The 23,343-nt window shown below is 33.9% G+C and overlaps 1 protein-coding gene across 1 annotated transcript; it reads right to left on the reverse strand.

The window, feature by feature from the left end:
• Nucleotides 1-9,770: 9,770 nt before the first annotated feature.
• LOC142616514 (putative metal-nicotianamine transporter YSL6) lies at nt 9,771-16,285 on the reverse strand. Its single transcript, XM_075789352.1, has 7 exons — nt 15,719-16,285; nt 14,156-14,328; nt 13,589-13,686; nt 12,863-13,000; nt 12,024-12,213; nt 11,592-11,724; nt 9,771-10,848 (listed from the first exon to the last, which is right to left on the reverse strand). The coding sequence occupies exons 1-7, from the start codon at nt 16,083-16,085 to the stop codon at nt 9,914-9,916; spliced, it is 2,034 nt and encodes a 677-aa protein (XP_075645467.1). The 5' UTR covers nt 16,086-16,285; the 3' UTR covers nt 9,771-9,913.
• Between the last annotated feature and the right edge of the window lie 7,058 nt (nt 16,286-23,343).

The following is a 23,343-nucleotide window of genomic DNA, read 5'->3' on the forward strand; positions in this document are numbered from 1 at the left end:
TTGTGAGTCACAGCAGGATACTTCAATGAATCGTCCAGGTTCTAAAATTCAAAATAAAATTTATTAGCGTTTGTTTGAATAAGCTAATTTTCATCAATTAATTATTGTGTAAGAATGTAATTATATTTATCATCACAGTTGTAGAAAAAAAAAATCAAAGTATCTCTTCCAACCATACATTAATTATTTCAACAGAGAAGCCCGGCATAAGAATAAGATGCCAACAAATAAAATTTTCTCTAACTTTTCTACTATAAAAAAAAAATACAATTTTATTTTCAAAAAATAAATTATATAGTTAAAAATTATATTGTTTTAAGATGAAAAATAAGCTCGAAAATGGATTCTATATGCTATTTTAAAATGCTTCTGAGTATTAAAATCAGAAAAAAGGGATCTAAAAATTTTATTGTGGACATTTGAAGGACTGTAGCAAATTGATCTGTATTATTTTAGGGATATATTATGTATGTACAGAAAATTTGAGAATATCTTTGAAAATTTTACAATTATGATATTTACTTTATACTCTAAATATGTGCTTCTTTCTTATGTATCATTACTTAAAAATTAGTTTTAGATATAATATATTTGTTTAACATTTGTTGCTTATTATCTTCTAAATAAAAATCAACATAATGTATACATACAGATGTATATTTATTGATTGATTAGATAATATATTTCAATTACAAAGTATCTCAGTTTTTGAAGAAGAATTTCCGTATTCATTTCCACATTGTGTGATCATTTAGTATTGATAACTTTCTTCTCAGAAAAAAAGAAAAGAAAAAAGAGTTAGTATTGATTCTTAGGCTACACTTTTTAATCTTTATATCACATTATAGCTTTATTTCGTGGATCTACTTTCTTCCTTGATGTAACCGAACAATCCATTTTTATTCCTCGTTTTCTAACAATTGAGCATGATATGTCATATTTTTTTTGGACTCAAGTGTTTTTGTTTTTGTTTGTTTGTTTTTGTTTATATAGTTTGAGAGAGAGAGAGAGATGTAGAGAGTTTATCCAATTATATATGGTTGTAAGGTTTTAAAGTTAGAGATTGTTGAATCATTTGTTTAATGTAGGAGTAAAAAAATAATAATAAAAGGAACACCTTGCTAAATATATTTATCTTGTACCCTTTTGTCTTGTTTCCTTCTTATAAGACCCATAAACAAGTGCAACATTACTAATGCTTCAGGGGGTTCATTACTTGATAAAAAAAAAATTTGTATGCATAAAATATTATTTTATTAGTTTAATTTACCTTTAAAAATATTTTTGTACACCTTGACTTAAATCTTGCACACTATGGAATAGATCAGTCCAGTTCAAAACTAGATAATAACAAAAATTAGTCCATCTCAAAACCAACCAATCGACATAAATCACATATATTATTTGTGTAAATATGAGTGTCTGATATTTGTTGTGTGTGTTATTTATTTAATTTTGTTATAATGTTATTTGTGTGAATATGTACGTACAGTATAAGTATTAACGTTATATAATTTAATAATTAGGAAATATAGATGATTTGTTAAATATGTGTGTATTGTTATTATGTTATAATAACATTTTGTTATAAAATTAGTGATTATTTACACTTTGATTGGTTAAGTAGACACATAGTGTATTAATTATATATGAATAAATGAGTGTGGCTCTTTGGGTCAATAATTAATACAATGCATGTTGGGTTGAGTTTTGCCATTCAGATTAAAATATTTTTATAAAAACAATAACAAATAGATAATGACAATTACATAAAAATAAAAAATGTTATATAAACTTAAAAAAATAAAATGGTTACACCTACCCACATTGACAATAGATAATAAAAATTCATAATGATTTCAAAATATAAAAATTTGTAGAAGGAAATAATAAAATGACATATATTTTCGTTTGATTTTTTTTTTCAATAACTTGATATAATCAATTTTTCTTTTTATTAAATTTTGTTTAATTTAATTTTCTTAACGAACTCGGAAAAAAAAAAAAAAAATCCTATAGCCACCGCTGCCCGTAAATGGTGAATTCAAAGGTTATATTACTTGAATTGTAGTGTATGAGACAAGTTGTTGTATGGTCTAGCAGGCCTTGAACCAATTTATTAGAATGGATGAGTTGAAAATTGGTCGAAAGTTGCTTTATTTTTAAAAATTCGAAAGTTTGAAGGTGGGTATGATTATCGTGTACCCTTTTCACTATTGAGGAATTACATCTAAAATAAAGGGTAAAGATTAATTGATATATTTTTGGAGAAAATCAGTGAGTGACAAAGACACTTATATGGTGTTATTGCATGCATTCAAGATCGAAAGACACCCAAACTAGTCAATTAATTTACATTGCATGAATTCTCCATGCAATTGTTGGTCACATTGTGAGGATCCTTTTATATTTCCTTTAATTGTTTTTACCTTTAATTTCTTTAATGATACTCCCAACTTGATTACTTAGAAACTTTAGAGGTTTCTACAGATCACAGAAAATAAGAGAGCATGTCTTTTTTTTTTTTCCTTTTTAATTAAGTTTTTAGCTTTCTGCTTTGATGTAGAGAAGACCAATTCCTTTGTTGTGTGTGATCATAATAATTGTGGGATTGGCTATGTGTGTGTTGGTGATTGTTTTGCCAGTCACATTTGCTCCCCACCAGGGAGACAAGGGAGGCCCCTCTTTGAAAGCTAGCTGTTGAAATATCTTACCCAATATCACATGAATTCAAAACTTGAATGGGAAAAAGATCTTTGCTTTTATATGGGGTTTTGTATGACTTATTTCCATAAGAGATAAGCTTTGATTTGTGTTTGTCTTAATCATTCAAGTTCCCAACTCCTATCTTTTTTAAAAGTTGATTTGTTAACCCATTTGAGTGAGCAGTAGAGAGTATATGATGGAATTTTTTTAAAGCCTCAACAACCAAACAAATTCTGGTAAATGCCAATCAAATCCTACGGAATTAAAATGGATAAACTTCGAACAATTTCCTAATCAACTTTCTGGTGCAAATACTTGCTTAAAGCCTCGTATATTGATCTTGTTAGGCCCCTTATTTGATCATGTTCTTTTGAATAGAATTAGCTGATGTCCCATGCGATTCACGTGTACACTATAAATAATTTTAAACATGTTAATAAGAAAGTATCAATATAACTCACGTAGAATACTCATTATGTGTCGTTTTTTAAAAAATACTCATTATGTGTCATAATATTTTAGGAATTAATTTCGACTATATATAGTTGTATTTATAATTAATAATTAAATTATAGTTGAAACTATATTATTTCATTATTTGGATAATTCATATAAAATAATTTTTGTTTACAAACTTATAAAAATTAGATTTATCAACCTATATAATTATTACTATAGAATGGATTATTTATATTATTAATAAACCACAAATATTAATTTGATATTTTATAAAATTATTTACATACCGACACAATTAATATCAAGTTTATATATATATATATATATATAGAGAGAGAGAAATAGAGAGAGAGAGAGAGAGAGAGAGAGATCATTGGGCTCTAAACACCAATAAAGAGATAAACTTAGTCATTGTCATGTGCAATCCAACCAACCAAGTAAGTTATGTCCATTATACATGACGGAAAACTGCCATCTTTATGTTGGTGATTGGAGCCCAAACCTATATATATATATATATATAGAGAGAGAGAGAGAGAGAGAGAGAGAGAGAGAGAGAGAGAGAGAGAGAGAGAGAGAGAGAGAGAGAGAGATCCATACCTAAAAGGTTAAACGGGTCCATCTCTCTCCTCACTCCTTTTTACAGTCGATTCAAGTCGGCCAGCAATTTCCCTTTAGCAATAATAAAAAAAGAAAAATAAAAGTTAACTACTAATCAAGTCTAGTATAAAGTAAAACCTAACCCCAATATTCAACACCTTTTCGGAGGAAAACTCAATTCTTTCCTCGATTGATGAAAATGGATTAGACTTTGACGATTGTCAATTGGCCTAACACTGCCAAGTTTTATAATAGTAATCAACCATGAATGCTTTATTCGCTGCTGCAATATATTTCTTTCATGCATTCTTTCTTTGTCTTAATTTTTTTGGCGTTTTGGCACTTTTCTTCATCACATGCACATAAAAGCTTTCAATTTGATTTGAGCGTTTAGACTTTTTTTACCCAAATAAAGCCATTTTGACACAACTTCATTCATATAAGTTCTACTCTACCTACCTAGACTTTTAAATTTATATCCCAAAAAATGTTATAAATATAGTCAAAGCCTAGGTTATCCAAGTTAGGAGAGCCTAAGTCCGTTGTAGTATTATGGTCTTAAACGTACAAATAATCCTAACTATACAAGTATTATAATCCTTGAATTAATCTAGGATTAACCTATGGCTATTCTATTATATCTATTGCGAACTTTTTATTTATTTCAAACTCGTTTTGACAATGCAGACTAAGCTGATTGCGTACCACACTATTGGAAAACTCACCTGAATGTCAAGTCTTTCTCTCTTAGTCAATACCTAAGTCTATTGTAATAATCATCAAAATAACTCTACAAGTAATCCTAACCATACTACAAGTATTGCAATTCTAGTATTAGTCTAGTTAGTCTCCTCTATATCCCGTCAATAGATTTATAATGATACACATATCTCAATGGTAAAATGTAGTTGTTTGAAACTAGGAACTAGAGATGTAAGCCCTTAAACCTAAATTATGTTACTTGTGTATGTTCTTTCTCTATTTTATCTTGTCTTAACTTCTTTCTAAAATTTTATTATTCTAACCTACAAACGTGACAATAGATGAAAATGCATACAAAAAGTTTTGACAAATTGCATTATTCCTTTGATTAGGTTTAAACGTGTCCACCGAAAGTGTTGCAAGTCGTGACTTGTGAGGTTCATAAATTTTTTTTTTTAAAAAAAAAAAAACATGAAGTGACTTGTGAGTGAGCATTGTGAAACATACCTCTGAATATAAAACTTAGTTGAGCACAAAAATTATTATTTGATGACTAACTAGGCAGCAACATACCAGGTGCTAATTACTTCTAACAGACCAGAATGAAAATGTTTTCAAGTGTTTTCATATGGATAAATTATTATTGGTAAAATTTCTATTTAAGAAAAAAAAAAAAAAAAAAAAGTGGACCCAGCAAATGCAACTACGATTTCTTAGTATGATTAGTAATTTTAATATCACATAAAAAAATATAACTTTTACCACAACTATTCCTGTGGGGGTAAAAATTCCCGAATAAACATTTGGGTTTTGGGCTTTATTGACAGGTATCAATTTGTTTTTGGTTAAAGCCTCCAGGCCCACAAGTCAGTATGCACCATAAAGGTCCGAAGAGTTGTCCGAGGAGGAATGTCTCCTCGGACTGGCCCGGCAATGACCCCGAGACTCGTCAAGAAGGTTAAAGGCAGAATTCTGAAAAAACTGATGGGTAAGAGGGTGATCCAAGCACCCTTTAGATGCAAGGATGTGATAGAAATATCTAAGGAAAAGGCTGCTACCTCCACATTAAAGACTCTACATCTACCTCCCTGGCCGCATTAATGGGGAAATGACCTCTGAACAATAGAATTGAACCTTCCTGCTATTATTTAAAGACTTCAAGAAGGTGGTGGATGGGACAAGTATCTAAGAGAAAGATTTGTATGACACGTGGATGAACAGTGAAGAGGAAGAAGTACATGAGGAGACGAGAGAGGAAAGAGATGGGGATCGGCTCTTAAACTAAAAAGAGAACTAAGAATTGTAAACTTTGGCCTAGAAATAGAGTATTTATACAAATCGTCATCGGCTTACGTCCGAGGAGATCTATTTGTCATATTCGTTCATCATTTGCGCAAATTGTAACATTCTAGCTTGCTAATCAAACCTCCAACATCCCGAACCTAAATTTCAAATCCATACTCTACAAATTATATTGTATAAGGCTCATTGAGCCTGAGCCCAACATTCGTTTTTGGGTCCGAGTACAATTGTACACTTACAATTTCTATATATCAGACTGTGATTAGTTGTTTGTTACTTTTATATAAACCTATCATTTTTTTTTTATCACTCACAATCTGACTCGTAAATAATTGTGGCAAGAGTTGTGCTTTCTTTTTTTTTCTTTTTTTTTTTGTGATAGTAGATTTTTTGAACATGTGAGTTTTGAAGTAAAAAGGAAGCAATGAAGCTTTTACATGGCTACAAACTGCCCTATATTCCTATGTGCTTGTGCATGTCTCTCTATCAAAATTTGTACGACATTTTCGAAGAAATGGACATTACTATTGAGATTAGAAGAACGAAAAATAATTGGAAAAAAAAATAAAAGGGTAGCTCTCTAGCTCCACCACATTCAATAATAACCACAACCACCAATTTGCTGAGCTCCAATAAAGCCAGAATCTCTAACCGAATGGCTCCATTTGATAGGATGGACCTCACCATTATCCTTCCTTATGTCACATCTTCCCCTATCTATTTGAGCCATCTTTTTCTTTTGCTTTAAATTTTATTTTGTTTTTTTATTTCAGTTCTTAGATTCTTATATATATATATATATATATATATATATATATATATATATATATATATATATATATTCTTAACGAATCGGTTCTCAATTTTCACAACCAAGTTTCCAACCAATAATTTATAATTAAGAGACTTACACTTTAATAAGCAAAAAAAATAAATATTATTAATCTCCCTCACAACACGTTATTGTTCATTAGAGTCTATAGTCGAATTCATTGCGATAATTTCGGGAAACCCACTCAATGGTTTTGATTTAGACACCTCCAATCGTCAAAATTCAGAAAGAAAAAAGATTCTATGGAGCTTATAATCCAAAAAGTCTCAGTCCTCCCATGTGCTTGATTTGCACAATTTTTATCAGTGTTTGAGAGAATTAGATTTTTTTTTTTTTCCTTTTCATATAGAGAATCTAAATTTTGTGACAGTTTTAAAATAGAAACTTATTAGAAAAAAATGGAATGTGAAAAACATTGAATGTTGAGACTTTTTATCTACCTCTTCCTGTTACTTTGTCTTTATGTTTCAAATTATGTACATCCTGATCCAGTGCACTCAGTCACTTTCCTCCCAAATGAAAGAAAAAAAAGACTTCCATATTTCTCTTTATCAGAAAAGAATTCCAAATCATTGCTCAGAAATCTTCAAGATGAAGAAATTCATGCGCAAAATGGTTCTTAGAAGTGTGAGGCTATTGTGAAGGCATCTTTTATGATCACCACTTCTTTATGTGTATATATGCTGATTAATAAGACATTTATTTTGGTATAGATCAGCATCCATGTGGGTTGTAAACACTAAATCTAAATTTAGTATTCATCTTAATGCAATCTTGAGAACATATCACATATTCCCTTTCCCTTTACTTCTTTTAAACAAAAAAATACTTCCACCATGAGTAGAAATAAACATGTATTTTAACTTCATTTCATGTTAGAGATGTAATATAGTTAAATGATTAAATTCATCATTTTTTAAGAATTATTTTTTTCATATTTTTTTAGAGAATCATTTTCTAATCGTTAAGTTTTAAGAATAAATAGTCCTGAATTCAAACCTTATCTCCACTTTACCTTTCATTTAAAACGTTAAAAATTTCACGTGTTGAATCTCACTTAAAAGAGAGTTTGAGTTCATACATGGGGTGAAGTGTTAGAACCTTAGTTCCCCTTATAAAATAGACTAGATAATGATAACTCTTAATTTATAATAAATAAATAAAAACCCTTAAAACTTTATGAAAAGAAAGAAGACCAATGTTAGGTGTATAATATTAAGGACATTAGATAATGTTAACTCTTAATAAAAAAATTTAAAACTTTATGAAATGAAAAGAAAGAAGACCAATGTGAGGGGTATAATTATTTTCACAACTTATTTAGGAAACTAAATATTGCTAACTCTTAATAAATAAATAAATAAAAACATAAAACTTTCTTAAAGGAAGAATATCAATGTAAGGACTAAGGAGTATAATTTTTTTCACAACTTATTAAAGTGACAAATTATTATTGGATCGATATCCTTTTTAAATAACTTCATCACTATCATATAACTTTTATCATGCACGAATCATAACATAACTTTTATCATGCATGAATCATAACAAACCTATGTATGAAAAATTGTGTGTTTTTATAAATAAAGGAAGATTTGGAGGAGGAGAGGGTTATGAATCATGCATCATGATAGCTTAGGCCTTCTAAAATACTCTCCACAACCATTATGTTTATAATAGTCATCAAACCATTTGGAACCGAATTATTATTATATAAATAAAAGAATATGAAGATAAGGATAAATGAATCTAAAACTCCCATAGACATAGTATAGATTACGAAAAAGATATTTATAAAAAATGGGACCCACCAATACGCGTATTATAACTTATGTGGGTCCAATTAGAACCCTTGGCAACAAAGTTAACCGAATTAGTAAGTCAAAACCAATGATGAATCAATTTTTTATTAATTTAAAAATGCTCTCAATTGATTAAAGAGAACTGTTAGAACAAACTATGGTGCTTAATGATGTTATTATTATGTGACAAAAGAATTAAAAACCAAGTACCCCCAAAATTCCTCACATTAAGCTTTTACAAAAGCAGCATATATGCAATTCTAATACAAGCTTGAATGCTTTTTAGACTCCACCTGTACACATTTTTGTTTGGTTAGGCTTTTAAAAAAAATTAAAGACAATAGCTTACGTAAGAGGCTAACCTGTTACACAGCAATTTGGGAATTAAAGCCGTTTAAGTTAAGCTTCCACTATCAACAACTGTGGTTCAATCATTTCTAATAGCAAGTTTCTCGTGTTTTGGTAATGGCCATATCTCTTTTTTTCTGATATAAAATCACCTTCCCACAGAGGATAGACCTACGTCATACACATTATGCAAACAAAACTATTTTATAATTTTACTATATAGTATATGGGAAATGCTAGGGACACACATTTTTGCACAATTTTGTACTACAACTCACCATATGGCGAATTGTGATTAGTTTGAGTGTATTACAAGTGGTCCAAAGTGTCCAATGTATCTTAAAATTACTATCGGTTTTACTACTAAAGATAAAAATTACTAGTTTATCAATAAATAAATAAATAAAAATTACTATCAATTTTATTACTAAAAGTTATCGACTATTAGCCAAGAGTCTTGTATAAAGTGCTTTGGGATCTAGAGAAGAAAGAATTTGCATCAGCCAAGAGTTTTGTACAAAGTGTTTTAGGGTTTAAGGAAAAAAGGGTTTTAAACTGCAAAGTTTTATTTAATTTTTTTTTTTGTTGAGAAATACACACACATATATATATATAGAGCATCATATTATAATTATTTCCCTGAATAAAAAAGTTAAAGCCGGTGAAATATTCAATAAATAAATACGACCATTCTACTTCATGGACCATATAGTAACAGACTGCCATCCATTTTAAATATTATCTAGTTTTTTTTCATGTCCCATAATTTTTCCAGACAAAGAGTTTTCAGAATAAATTTGTTTGAATAATACATGATGCAACACAACGAGATGAATATCAATGTTAACCGAAAAAGACATGGAAGTCACAATATTTCTGGGCCAGAATGATTTGCAGTAGCTTGAGATGATTTTGTTCTTGTAGAGAGACAGAAGAGAGAGAGAGAGATATATATATATATATATATATATATATATATATATATATATATATATATATATATATATTCAAACCCATGCTTGAGTAGGAAAGAAAAGATTCCAATGATAATTACATGAGAGATATTTGCTTCTCAAAAAACATGAGAGATATTTACACAATCCAACAAATATTCCAGCTCAAGGTACATGTGATAGACAAAGACAATATAAGGTCATTCTGCTCAGCTACTCGAAGAAGGCCCAAAGTACATACAGATGGGTGGATTGATTCTGAGAATAGAGAGGATTGCTGATGGAATAGTCCAGATGCCATCACCACATATAAGACCCGAAGCAACAGCCCCCGCATAGTCCTCGGCATCCTTCCGATTAATTCGTTCCCATATATACAATATTACTGTCCCAACAAACATGTCTATAGCAAAGTAAGCTCCAATATAGAAGGGGACTGCCATAGCCATTGGAATTGGAATATATTGGGAGACCTTTGGGGGAGTCACATCCCTCAGGAGGTTTATAACCAGAGCTGCAACAAAAAACACACAACATATGGCCAAGCAATGCTTTGGGAGCTCAGAGAAGCCCTGTACACCTAGGATGGCCATTTCCCTGAATATTACAGCATATGGTGCTTTGTAAGGACCATCAGGTGACCCAATATCAAAAGCAGTCCAAAACAACCAGAATGTGAGGGGGGCAATGATACAACCCATGGCTGTTCCAACAAGCTGGCTCACAAACATTGACTTAGCTGAAGATAGAGTGAGGTAACCAGTCTTGAAATCTTGCATGAGATCCGCTGCAGTGGCGACAATGGTCATCATAACCCCACAAGCTGCTAAGCCAGCTACAACCCCACCATCAGTTCCAACCAATGAAGCAAAGATGAAAAGACCAATCTTTCCGTAAGTTGAAGCCAAGCTCCAATCTGTGAGCCCAGTGCCATAAGAGTTGCAAAAGGCAAGGGCAGGGGCAATGATGTATGAGCCTAGAACCAGGTACCACTTGAGGGGTGGAAAGATGAGCGGCATTGTCACTGTTGATATTGCAGCCAGACCCACGTATCCAGAGGCTGCAACCCAGGAGGGTATCCTGTCTTTAAGAAAGACCTCATCCCTTCTTTTTTGCTCCATTAGTAGTTTAGAACTCTCACCATCTATCAATGCACACATTGGAGAAATGTCAATAACAGGTGTCGCAATAGTACACTGACCAATTTGCAATTTCAACCAATAATTGATGTTTCATATACTACAGTGTGTGTGTGTGTAATTTATCTTTTTCTTAAGCTTATTTGCTTGTGTATAGATATTTAAAGCTTCAATTTTTAAAAGTACAACTGCAATTTTACCCACTTTCAGCAAAGAAGCAAATCAGCAAATAAACCAATCCACCCACAACCATTTGGCCTCCCGTTATGAAACCACACTTTTTCAAGTACATAAAACCTCAATTTCTTCTAGGTATAGCCTTTTCAAATAAACCATTTTCAAAAAGCTGGAAAAAATAAGTTGTACCAAACAGGAGCTGATATGAGGATTAGACTTTGAATTCAAGACATAAGAAAAGAAATTAAAATTGTAGTGGTTTAAATTTTCAAGTGAATCACAGAAATGTTTATTATAATTTAGCTATGCTAGTACATGACTTAAACCAAGGTCATATCTGTCTTGCAAAGAAACATGGTGGGTGTTCAATTACCATTATTTCAATTTGCTCTTAAAACATCCATTAAAAAAATGCTCCTAAAACACAACTCAGGACTAATATAATGAAATAGGAAAGTTTGACATATAAAATCAGAAAAAAGATATACATTCCTAAGACATATGACTATTGCAAACAAATTGACAGGGCCACGTCTTTAAAGAAAATTCCAGTGCCCCTATATATCCTTACCTAGAACCTCCGTAGTGACAGGAAGGTTGCTCTGTTTGGTGCTTTTGTTGCAGATTTCCTTAATGGTTATGGCTATTATCTTGACCAAATTGTAAAGACCATCTCCAAGGATAAGTGAAATAGCTATAAAGACCTGCAAACCAACATGACAGGCAGGAAAAACCACTTTAGAGCAGTCATAAGAAGATAATATTTAACCAAAGCATTGGAGAGAGAGAGAGAAGAAAATAGCTATATTATGTGGTTTACATCCCACTCAGGTGGCACTTGCCTCATGCCTTCACCTACAGGCCTTTTTTTTCTCAATGGATTGAGATGTAAGCCACAAAAAGTCAAAATCTCTTTTAGGATTATGTAATTTGTGTGGAGGCATGAATTATAAACTACAAACATAAATTGTGAAAGGGAATAAGAAAAAGCGTTTTACCATACCTTGTATCCATAAAGACCTTTAAAATCATTGCTGCCAAGGTCAGCTGGATACCAATCTCCAGCGTGTTGGGAAATGAAGGGCCAAAGGAAACCCCATGATATGATAGCCCCAAGCAGAACTGAGCAGTTGACTATATGTGGGCAAATTAGACCACATCCAATATAAGTTGGACTGAAGTCAAAATAGAACCTGCAAGAAGCGAATCATATAAAACACCATCATATATGCACAACATTCCTCATTAAGCAGCTCAACCATATGAAGTCAATGCACACAGATAAATGCAAATGCATATGGCATATACATATGCACATAATTACAAAAAACACAAACATAAACAATTAGATAAAGCTCAAGCACACACATATTAACTTTCTTTTTTTGCTTTCCTCCTCTTCTGTTGGCCCCAAGGGTAATTAAATTATAAGATATGAAGAATGAACCCCTTATCACCAGATAAAATTTTGGTAAGAGTCCAGTGGCACATGACATCACTCGATTATCACACTAGAAGAAGCAAATTGCAATGTAAAAATAAGACGTATATATTATGGTACCGCTTTACATATTAGTCACTCTATATGGCAAGGGAAATGCAGGGTTCAATCCCTACTAAACATGACAAACACCTTAAGCTACATCCTGTGCACACCCCTATGCTTTGGTGACATCAGGCAGTAGTCCTTTGTATTCACCATACTCCAGTTAATAGGACAAAACATCCAATAAAGCTGATTTATTTTTTAAAGGGCATTTTTTGGCTGGGAGAGGGGTGAGGGGTTTGCAAGTGAGCGAAAAATAGAATTAAGAAAGTAAAGTGAAAGCAAAAGAACCTTACGTGTTCTTATATAGCATCAAGCCAAGGGTGGGAAAATTATCAAATCCACAAGAATCACCAATACCACTGAAGAACCACTTAAAGCAGCTCCAAAAAAAACTTATGCTCAAATATTTTCCAAGACAACGGACTTGATTCCTGTCAAATGTTAATCTTCAATTAGAAATAAGGCAACCATAATGCTTTTCAAATGAATATACACTGTGCAGTTAACTCCGCAACATATACACATGCCCAAGGTATTTCTATAATGATCCGGTAAGAACTAGGCAATGCTAACCAATTTTATTTGGGGTAAGGTGCACTACTACCATTTGTCGGAGTGCATAATGTTAAAATCTTATCAGAAGTTTCTTTAACAGTGTCCTAAAAGCTGCAATATTTTCAGATATAAAGATCTCCCCGTGTGTGTGTTAAAAATATTTAGTATTCTCAAAAGAAGAAGAAGAAGAAAAAAAAAAAAAAGATCTCTCATCTTTCATTTAATATCTTTGTTTTTGTTCTAAGTTTCCTATCAACATAAATATTTTATTAATTCTTCCCCAATCATCTTACATCAGCAGGTACAGCCAATGAGCTCAAGCTCATATGGCTCTTGTAAGAGCAAGGTGGAGGCTGTCATCATGGATTCAAGACCCACCAGGCACGTGTTATTACCACCAAAAAAAAAAAAACTTATTTCAAGATCTACAAACCAATGAAGAGTTTCATATATTTAGAACTTACCCTGCAAGCTCAGCTCCCGTCTTAGTATGAAAGCTATTTATCAACATTGCAGTTGCTGTGCCACTAGGATATGTAAGCTTATAATCCATGACCATAACCTAAAAGCACACACAGAAGAGACATGATAAAACAAGCTGAGAGAGAGAGAGCAAAGACAGTCTTTGATGTTAAGCAGAGACAATATAAGCAAAAGAGTTTTTTTTTTTTGATAAGTGTATAAGCAAAAGAGTTCAGATGCAAGAGAACACTTTTACTTGCTCGTATTAATTAAAAAATGTGTTATAACACAAAAATTGCAGCTCCTTATAAAATAATGCATGGTAATGATTAAGTATTACAAAACTCTATTAGGTCTCAAATTAATATTAAACAATCTAACAAACTAACTTGAGAGCAAATAAAAGAAAATGAAAAACCAAACAAATTTACAATCTACAGGTGAACCAAGCCCTCTATAACTCTATCTGGACAACACATCCACAACCAAATTGGACTTGTAACTAAAATTTTGCATAAATTTGCACACATAAGAACAATAATGTTGCAATCTACAACAATAGAAGCTACCTTACGAAGGGGAACAAGACTAAAAAGGCCAAGGAAGCTGACGATAAACAAAAAACCCATCATCCACCACAGGCCTGGGCTCTTAACATCTTCAACCTTGTTACCCGGATAATCAGTACCAATGAGTTTATAAGTTCTCTCATCCAAAGCAAGCAAATATGAACCAAATCCCCCTGTCATCAATTAGACATTCAGTAACATAATCAAACATAAGAAATCAATGAGCACAAAACAGTATAATTTACTACATCCTATTTTAAGAATAGAAATGGCATCAATGCTGAGACAGTTCAGGTCACAAACTAGTAGAAAAGGAAATAATAATAAAGATCTGCATGTGAAGGGAGAAAACCCTTTCATATGTCAATAACATTTATCTATAATGCCTCATCTAATCAGAATTTCTACATAATTACTGCACCTTCAGTTGTTCATTTTGACATTGCTAATGTTTTTTATTTATGATCAATAAACCTAACAACAAATTTTATCCCAAGCAATATAAAAGTTTATGTTTCAAATGTGATCATTGAAAGTTAAAATAATTCTTTTCTTTTCTTTTGGAATGACAAACTTTGAAAATAGAGTATTCAAAATATATTTATTCTGAATGTAACATTTCCAACTGCATGTTCTTGAGGGCTAGATCCGTGCAACGCACAGCTTGCAACATTTCAGCTTTAATTAGAATAGATTTTCTAATAGCTGAATCACATAGTCACACTTTACCAAACTTAAGAATTACATCCTATGTCCAAGTTTTTGCAAAATCTACCCTTTTACTTAAAACATCTGACATAATGTCAGAATCCTTTTTAAAAAAAAATTATTACTTCTCCATTACTAGTAACCTTACTTTTTCCATCTCGAGAGTGCAAACATTCAACTATTGAGTGACGCAAGGGATACTACAAATTTTAGTACAAGGGATATGTCAGTTATCTTAACTCCACCAAACACATTCATTACCACATCCATTTTCAAACATTTTGTAGTATCTTTAACATTTTCCTTTAACTAATTCATCATCAACGATTTAACCTCATCTAACGAACACAAAAACAGAATCATTAGCAAATAGCAATCAAATCAATCCTAACCTCGTACGCACAAAAAAAAAAAAAAACACAGCTCACAAATGTCACACTAACAAAAAACTCTTAAGCCACAAATCAAACCTAGTACAAACAAATTTTACAAACCCAAAACAAACCCCATATATTTAACACAGTTCTCATTTCATGTTATAAATTTAGCTTGACTTGTCATCTAAACCAAATATTATACTATTCTTATTTACAACAAAGCCTCAGTCCCAAAAAATTTGTGAGGTCGGCTTTGAATGCTAGACGGATAGATTATTTCCCGTCAGTCACGTGTATCATACCATGAAAAGACATATATATGAGATTTACTATCGATTGATCATGGCATGCATACATTAATAATATGAAAAAATAATGAAATGTTTTAACAATTCTTCATAAAAACTTTCCTAAAATAAATAGTTAATGTGAGCACACATTAACCGGAACCTATCTGAATTGGATAATGGATAGATACCACTGAATGCGAGGCCATAGCAAGCAACAACACAGGTCTGAATAACGGTGTTCTCTTGCCTGGTGAAGGGCTTAACGTGAAAACCTAACTTGGACAAGAAGCTAGTCCATGACTTAACGAAGAAGAAACCCAGCAACCCAGCTGCCACATTAAGGGACGGAATGATCCCAACCGTCAGATTGAGCTTGTGGGTGATTATGCAAAAAAGGGACCCCAATACAGCACTCACGGCTAGCCCTCTGATCGTGATCTGCTCCTTCCATTCAGGGATTTGATGGTGCTCAGTGTCTTCAACGGCCCTGATCTTCTGGGTCTCCTCCACCAACAACGGCTCTGATATCTCCACGGATGAACCCTCCGTTCCCATCAATATCGTTTTTTTCTTTTCTTTTTTTCCACTTTCCTCGTTGAAAAATCCTAATAGAAAGAGAGAATGTATTGGGTTGTTTTTGTTTTGTGTGCAATTTGGTTATGGGGTATGTGTCTGTGTGTGAAGTAAATGGGTGATGGCAGAGGCAGAGGCAGAGGCAGAGAATACAGGTGGTATGGAATGGCAGCGAATGCTATGAGGTTGAGGGTTTGTTTGGAAGTAACTATAAATTACAGAAAGAGCTATGGTCCAATGGGAATGGTTGTTTGTGCTTGCGTGCAAGCAAGCAACCGTTTTTTATTTTTTTTGAGAGATTTTTTAAGAAGCAAGAAACTCTTTGTTATTGTTAAAAAGTTGTAGGTGGATCTATTGTTGTGTTGTGCACAATGGGTGGAATTACAGATAGCGATAGGTCAAAAGATTACAAAAAGTTGGATATACCTAATTTGCTACTGAATTATCTAGCTTTTACTTTTACATTACACACATTTCAAAGCAATTTTATTATTTATTATTTAGAAAGAAAAAAAAAATACGACAATTCCTCAACCATAACATTTGATAATTGATAAAATAAGTGTAGATATATTGTTTAATAAATAAATTATTTGATTTATTTATAAATAATACACATGGCTTTAAAGTAATTGATTGGAAAATGCTTTATCTATTTATAGAGTAGTGTCGTGGATTCTAGCTAGTTCAATTGATAAAGTCTCTAATGATTGAATAAAAGATTTGGGATTCAATCTCCGCCTACACCAAAAACCGGTTGATGTCTTGGTCTGACGATAAAGAGTTATTATCAGGAGCGGATATTATAAGTTGAAACACTCTCAAAAAAAAAAAAAAGAGTGATGCCCACCAAAGTACGGCTCTGTTTGGTAATATTGTTCTAGTAACGTTGTTTGTATTTTTTTTAAATACGTGTGGGCGAAAAAGTGTGTGCAAATACGTGTAATATTATTTAAACATTAGAAATTGTTGTTTAAAATACACTACCAAACAACCTCTAAGAAATGAGAGATTTCATGGCTCTCTTGGTTTAGACCGATTAGTAAGCACGGTCAACAACCCCTCCTTCTTAAGAATATTTCCTTTTTTGGTAATAAGGTATGCTCCTTTCATCCCAAACTGTTTGACCTATATTCTATTTTGAGATGTCTCAAAATTATGTTCGGTTTGAAAAGTCAAACACGGTTAACTTATTAACATTCTTTTTATGCGCTTAATTTATTTGTGGGAGCATTTTTTAATTAAAATAAAATAAAAACCTAAAATAAAATTTGATTTAAAGATAAAGATTGAATTTGAATTAAGCTTGGTGGCTGTAGAATTTGGGTTTGAATATAAGTTTGCAAATTGTAAGAGTAGTACACTAATAGAATTTGAAATCTACAATAACTTTGAAATTGCTTGGCAGTTGGTGCCAATACTAGAAACGTTTTTTTTCTCAAATAATTTTTTGATAAATTTGTTTAAGGGTGATTTATAAAATTGTAACTTTTTTTAAAGAGATAAGACAATTAATAATGTTTACCTAAATAATTGGGTTTTTCTAATTAGGCTAAAAAATTTGGAATTGAGGGAGTACTAGTATTTCATAACATGAGTTTTGTCAAACACATCCCATTACAATTAGCCGGAGAAGAGACAAGACAGAAAACTTATTTATTAGAGAAATAAAAACAGATGATATTATTGCTAATACAAATTTTATTAAACTTTTATATATATATATATATAAAATGATTTCTCTTTTTCAACTGGACTTTTATGTAGTTCAAAAATACCCTCATTAATGAAAGGTAACTTCATTTAGAAACAAAGTCATAAATGTCAAATTATAAATTTCATTTTGAATTAAAAAAGAGAACTCCTAAAATTTAGGATTTTTTTTTCTCTTCACGTTCAAAGAAGAAATTACAGTTACTACTTATCTCTAAAGTTTATCATTTTTATTTATTTGAAAAATAAAAAAAAATTCTAAATTATAATTGATTCAAATTATTAATCTTTATCCAAAAATATAGAAGAGTCAACTTAGAGGCGTGTGTGTATTAAAGTTTACTAGTAGAATTTGTATTCCAAAGAAACTATAAAAATATATTATATCGGATATATATATATATATATATATATATATATATATATATATAATCTATAAAGATGTGGCGTAAAACTTATGTTTTATCCCTCCAATTCCAATATATCATATCATCTTATCATATAGTTAAAAATAAGCATAACCTCACCTAATCAGTTTTAATATCCATATATAAATCCAACTAAATTGGAAGATTATTGAGATGTTATTAAGTATGGTAGAATGTATTGAATTTTAAATAAAATACTGATGTGGCAATCTCTTATTGGATGGGGTAAAACTCATGTTTTACATACCATTCTTACCAAATTCGGACTCATTAAAATAAAAATAAATAAATAAAAAAAACCTTAAAGCTTTAACCATGGCAAAGCATCACATTTGGCTTTATTTGAAAAGGCGTGACTTTGCGTGCAAATTTGCACCGTCCAACCTCTATAGACTTTTCTTTTGTTTATATAATTAATAAAATATTACCTTTTATGTGTTGAAATTGAGGTTTAAAAAATAGATACATTAAATTAAAGATTGTTAGTCAAGGTTATGGCTAGGGATAGTAACGGGATCAAAGGATGAGATCTTCACCCCGCTTCACATAGTTTTGTTTTCCTCTATCCCCACCCCACCTTGCATAATAAGGAAAATTTTATTACCCCATCCCTGCACCTTGGGGCCTTGCGAAGCCCCACTCCATTTTGTAAAACTCTACTTTTTATTGATTTGCCCAAAGTTATTAATGTTTTTTTAATAAAACTTATTTCATTAATAAAAATATACTTGAAATTACAAATAAATGTATCCCATCAAATCAAATTAATTTTTAGTAAACACTGAATAATAGTATCCAATTATTTAACAAGACATTATCACAATAAAAACAAAAATCTCATATTATAAAATCAATGATTCAAAAGTATACAGATTTGTTTATAATAAAGACAAAAGAAAACGTTAAAATTAGTATTTTTATTTCCAACATTGCTAGAGAGAAAAAAAAAAGGGCAGAGAAAACCTTTTCATTTGTAAGTAAAACTATACTTTATTTAAAAAAGGAATTATTTACATGCAAAAAATCTTAATAGATAAATACAATATAATGAATACGCTATTGTCGAGGGTAAAAATGCTTAAATGTACATTTGAGCCTTGGGCCTGGTTTGTTGGTATAAGTCTGTTCAATCAGAGTCTTCAAGGCCCACATGCCAGTTCGCGCTACAAGGGCAAAGGAATTGTCCGAGAAGGAGTATCTCCTCGGACGGGCCCAGTAAAGGCCATGGGACGTACTAAAGGATTTAGAGACAGAATTCTGGAAGATCTGTTGGGTAAAGGCGTGATCCAAGCACTCGTTAGAAGGAGGAACGTGTGAGAAATATCTGAGGAAAAAAGCTGCTACCACCGCATTAAAGGCCCTGCATCTACCTCCCTGGCCGCATTAATGGAGAAATGAACTCTGAACAGTAATATTCAGCCTTCCAACTATTATTCGAAGACTTCAAGAAGGCGGTGGATGTGACAAGTATCTAAAAGGAAAATCTGTGCTACACGTGGGAGAGAAAGAAGAGAAGAAGAGGGATATAAGAGGAGAGGAGAGGTATGAAAAGTGGGGGGGGGTAATCTTTGGCTTAGAGAAAGAAAGGCAATACAAGTGGTCCTCGGCTTACATCCGAGGAGAGTTTTTTTGTCATATTCATCTATTATTTGCATAGATTGCGGCATTCTAGCCTGTTTATCAACTCTCCAATATCCCTTAACCTAGATTTCAAACCCATACTTTACAAATTTCATTGTATAAGACTTTTTAGGCCTGGGTCCATCTAGTGATTGGACCGGGTACAAATTGTGCACTTACAATTGGCGTCGTCTATAGGGATCTAGTGTTGAAGAAATTAGAACATCATGGCAGGCTTAGGTTTGCATCATGCAGAGTCTTAGGGGTCCCAGCGCGAAGATCATTTTGAGCGTTTTGAACGTCGGAGGGATCGAGAGGGAAGTGTGCATACAGTACACCCTAATGCAAGCCATTCGCGTGGTGGAAGCAGGGCCACCCATGAGGATGATGCCAAGGCCATGCAGAGGGAGATTGACCACCTTAAGAAAAAGCTACGCCGTGTCAAACGAAGACGGGCTTCACCTCCGTCCAATCCTTCCTCTAGGGGGTCCCAGGGAAACAGTTACAGTCCAAGGTCCAGGACTCCCCCTAGCGAAACCTTCTCTTACGAGAAGGATGAGCTTCCAAGTCGTAAGCATAAGAAGTTTCCCTCTAGGGGCTTGGAAAACGATGCTATGAGTCGAGCGTTGCACCAACTCTCCAAGTCACCCTTCTCACGCAGGATCGAGAAGGGAAGGCTCCCACGGCGGTTCACTCAGCCCACCTTCACCATCTATAATGGCAGGACAGACCCAGTTGAACACGTGAGCCATTTTAATTAGAGGATGGCGGTACATTCTCAGAACGAAACCTTGATGTGCAAAGTCTTTCCCTCTAGCCTAAAACCTGTTGCTATGAGATGGTTTAACGGACTAAAGCCGAGGTTTGTCGATTCTTTCATGGAACTCACTAGGGTATTCGCGTCTCGATTCATTAGATGCAGCAGAGTCTCTCGGCCTTTGGACTCATTGTTATCCATGGCCATGGAGGAGGGTGAGACTTTGAAAGCGTATTCTGACAGATACTGGGAAATGTTTAATGAAATTGACGGTGATTTTGACGAAGTGGTGATTAACACTTTCAAAGTGGGCCTCCCAACTGATCACGATTTAAGGAAATCTCTTACCAAAAAGCTCGTGTGGAGTGCACGTCGCCTCATGGATCGCATCGACGAGTATAAAAGGGTTAAGGAAGATCAACAACAAGGTAAGGGTAAGGCGAAGGTTATCCCTCAGGAGAAAAGGGATTTCAGGTCGGACAGGTACCATAACAATAAGCCAAGAAGAGATTTCTCTAGGCAATCTGGTTCAGCCACTCCTCAAGTAGTTAACACTGTATTCCGAGAACTAGTGCACCAATTGCTGGAGAAAGTCCGCAAGGAACCCTACTTCAAGTGGCCCAGTAAGATGGCGGGGGACCCTACAAAACAGAATCAGAACCTCTTTTGCCAGTATCATCAGGATGTGGGTCATACTATCAAGAATTGTCAGACCCTTTGGAACCATTTAGAGTAGCTTGTTAGTGAGGAAAAATTGAAGCAGCACCTGTATCAACCCAACGAACAAGGAAATCATTCGGGTTCAAATAATCAGAAGAACAACTCATCTCGGCTGCCCTTGGGAACGATTAATGTCATCTTCGCTGCACCTGGCAGGACCGGTTCCTGTCCTATAAGGGTGATGGCGGTGTCACATTCCCAAGCCGAGGAGTCTAGCTCGAGGCCGAAGATGATCAAAGGGAGTACGCCTATTTTGGGATTCTCTGATGAGGATAAGGTTGAGACTATTCAACCGCATGACAATGCCCTGGTGGTCACATTGAGGATAGGGAATTATGACGTCAGGAGGGTGATGGTCGATCAGGGTAGCGGTGCGAATATTATGTACCCTGACTTATTCAAGGGGCTTAAGTTGGAGCTGGAGGATCTCACTCCCTATGATTCGTCTTTGATAAGCTTTGAAGGGAAGACTGTCATACAAAAGGGACAAATTCGTTTGCCCATACAGTTGGGCCCGGAAACGGTCGATGTAGATTTCATTGTGGTTGACGTATATTCTCCATACACGGCCATCGTCGCAAGGCCTTGGCTGTATGCTTTGGGTGCTGTCTCCTCGACTTTACATGTTAAAGTGAAATTTCCCTCGGGTGGATTGATTGAAGAAATTCTTGGGAGCCAATCAGTAGCAAGGCAATGCATATCGGCCGCAGTGCTGCATCAAGCCGAATCAGAATCCTCGATCTCGGCTGTGGAAGACTTATAGCAATTAACAACTCTGGATGCGCCAGGTGCGGTAACAGCAGAGGAGGCCACGTGTGAAGACTTGGAAAGATTTCTCATAAATGATGACCCCGAAAGGTTCTTTCAAGTTGGGGTACAGCTACCACACCAAGAGAAGATGGAATTGGTGATGTTTTTGAAAAACAATATCGATGTTTTTGCATGGGATCCCTATGAGGCTTCGGGGGTTTACCCAAGTTTCATTTGCCATCATTTGAACGTCAATCTTGCCGTTATTCCCAGCAGGCAACCACCTCGGCGTTCTTCGAAAGAACATGCCGAGACCGTCAAGGAAGAGGTGCTCAAGCTCAAAAGGGCTGGGGCTATTAAAGAAGTTTTCTACCCAGAATGGTTGGCGCACACTGTTGTAGTAAAAAGAAAAGCGGAAAGTGGAGAGTATGTGTGGACTTCACAGACCTGAACAAAGCCTGCCCAAAAGACTCGTTCCCGATCCCTCGCATCGATCAGCTAGTGGATGCTACGGTTGGGCATCCTCGGATGAGTTTTTTGGATGCTTTCCAAGGTTATCACCAAATACCTTTAGCGTTGGGTGATCAGGAGAAGACTGCCTTCATTACTCCTACGAGGGATTATCACTATAAAGTGATGCCATTCGGTTTGAAAAATGCAAAAGCTACTTACCAAGGGATAATGACCAGGATGTTCGAATCGTAGTTTGGGAAGACCATTGAGGTATATATGGATGATATGGTATAGTACCTATGCATATGAAAGATTTGGACGACACCTTTCAAACACTTAGGAAGTACAAGCTGCGCCTTAACACCTCAAAGTGTTCTTTTGGGGTGGGCTCCGAAAAGTTCCTAGGCTACATGGTGACTCATAAAGGAATAAAGGTAAATCCGGTACAAGTCAGAGCCATTTAGGGCTTGCAACCACCTTGGAATCCAAAGGAAGTTCAGAAATTGACCGGGATGACTACTGCTCTCAGCAGGTTTATCTCTCTGTCCGCTGATAGGTGTAGACCTTTTTTCCAATTGTTAAATAAGTGGAAAGGATTCCAATGGTTCGAGGAGTGCGCTTTAGCTTTTTAGCAACTTAAGGAATATCTTTCCCTGCCACCCATCATGTCTCGGCCGGAGGTCGATGAAATCCTGTTTGCATACCTAGCTGTAGCTATCCATGCAGTCAGCTTGGTTCTGATAAGGGACGACGGTGTGGTACAAAGACCGGTTTATTATGTTAGCAAATCTTTGAATGA

Source organism: Castanea sativa, chromosome 1 (genome assembly GCF_040712315.1).
Source record: "Castanea sativa cultivar Marrone di Chiusa Pesio chromosome 1, ASM4071231v1".
NCBI lineage: Eukaryota > Viridiplantae > Streptophyta > Magnoliopsida > Fagales > Fagaceae > Castanea > Castanea sativa.

Excerpts from the sequence above, each read along its gene's own strand:
- LOC142616514 (XM_075789352.1), bottom strand. The coding sequence starts at position 16,085 with ATGGGAACGGAGGGTTCATCCGTGGAGATATCAGAGCCGTTGTTGGTG. Across the intron at positions 13,687-14,155 it reads GTCTTGTTCCCCTTCGTAAG|GTTATGGTCATGGATTATAA; the intron begins GTAGCTTCTATT and ends GTGTGCTTTTAG. Across the intron at positions 13,001-13,588 it reads ACGGGAGCTGAGCTTGCAGG|GAATCAAGTCCGTTGTCTTG; the intron begins GTAAGTTCTAAA and ends AACATTTGACAG.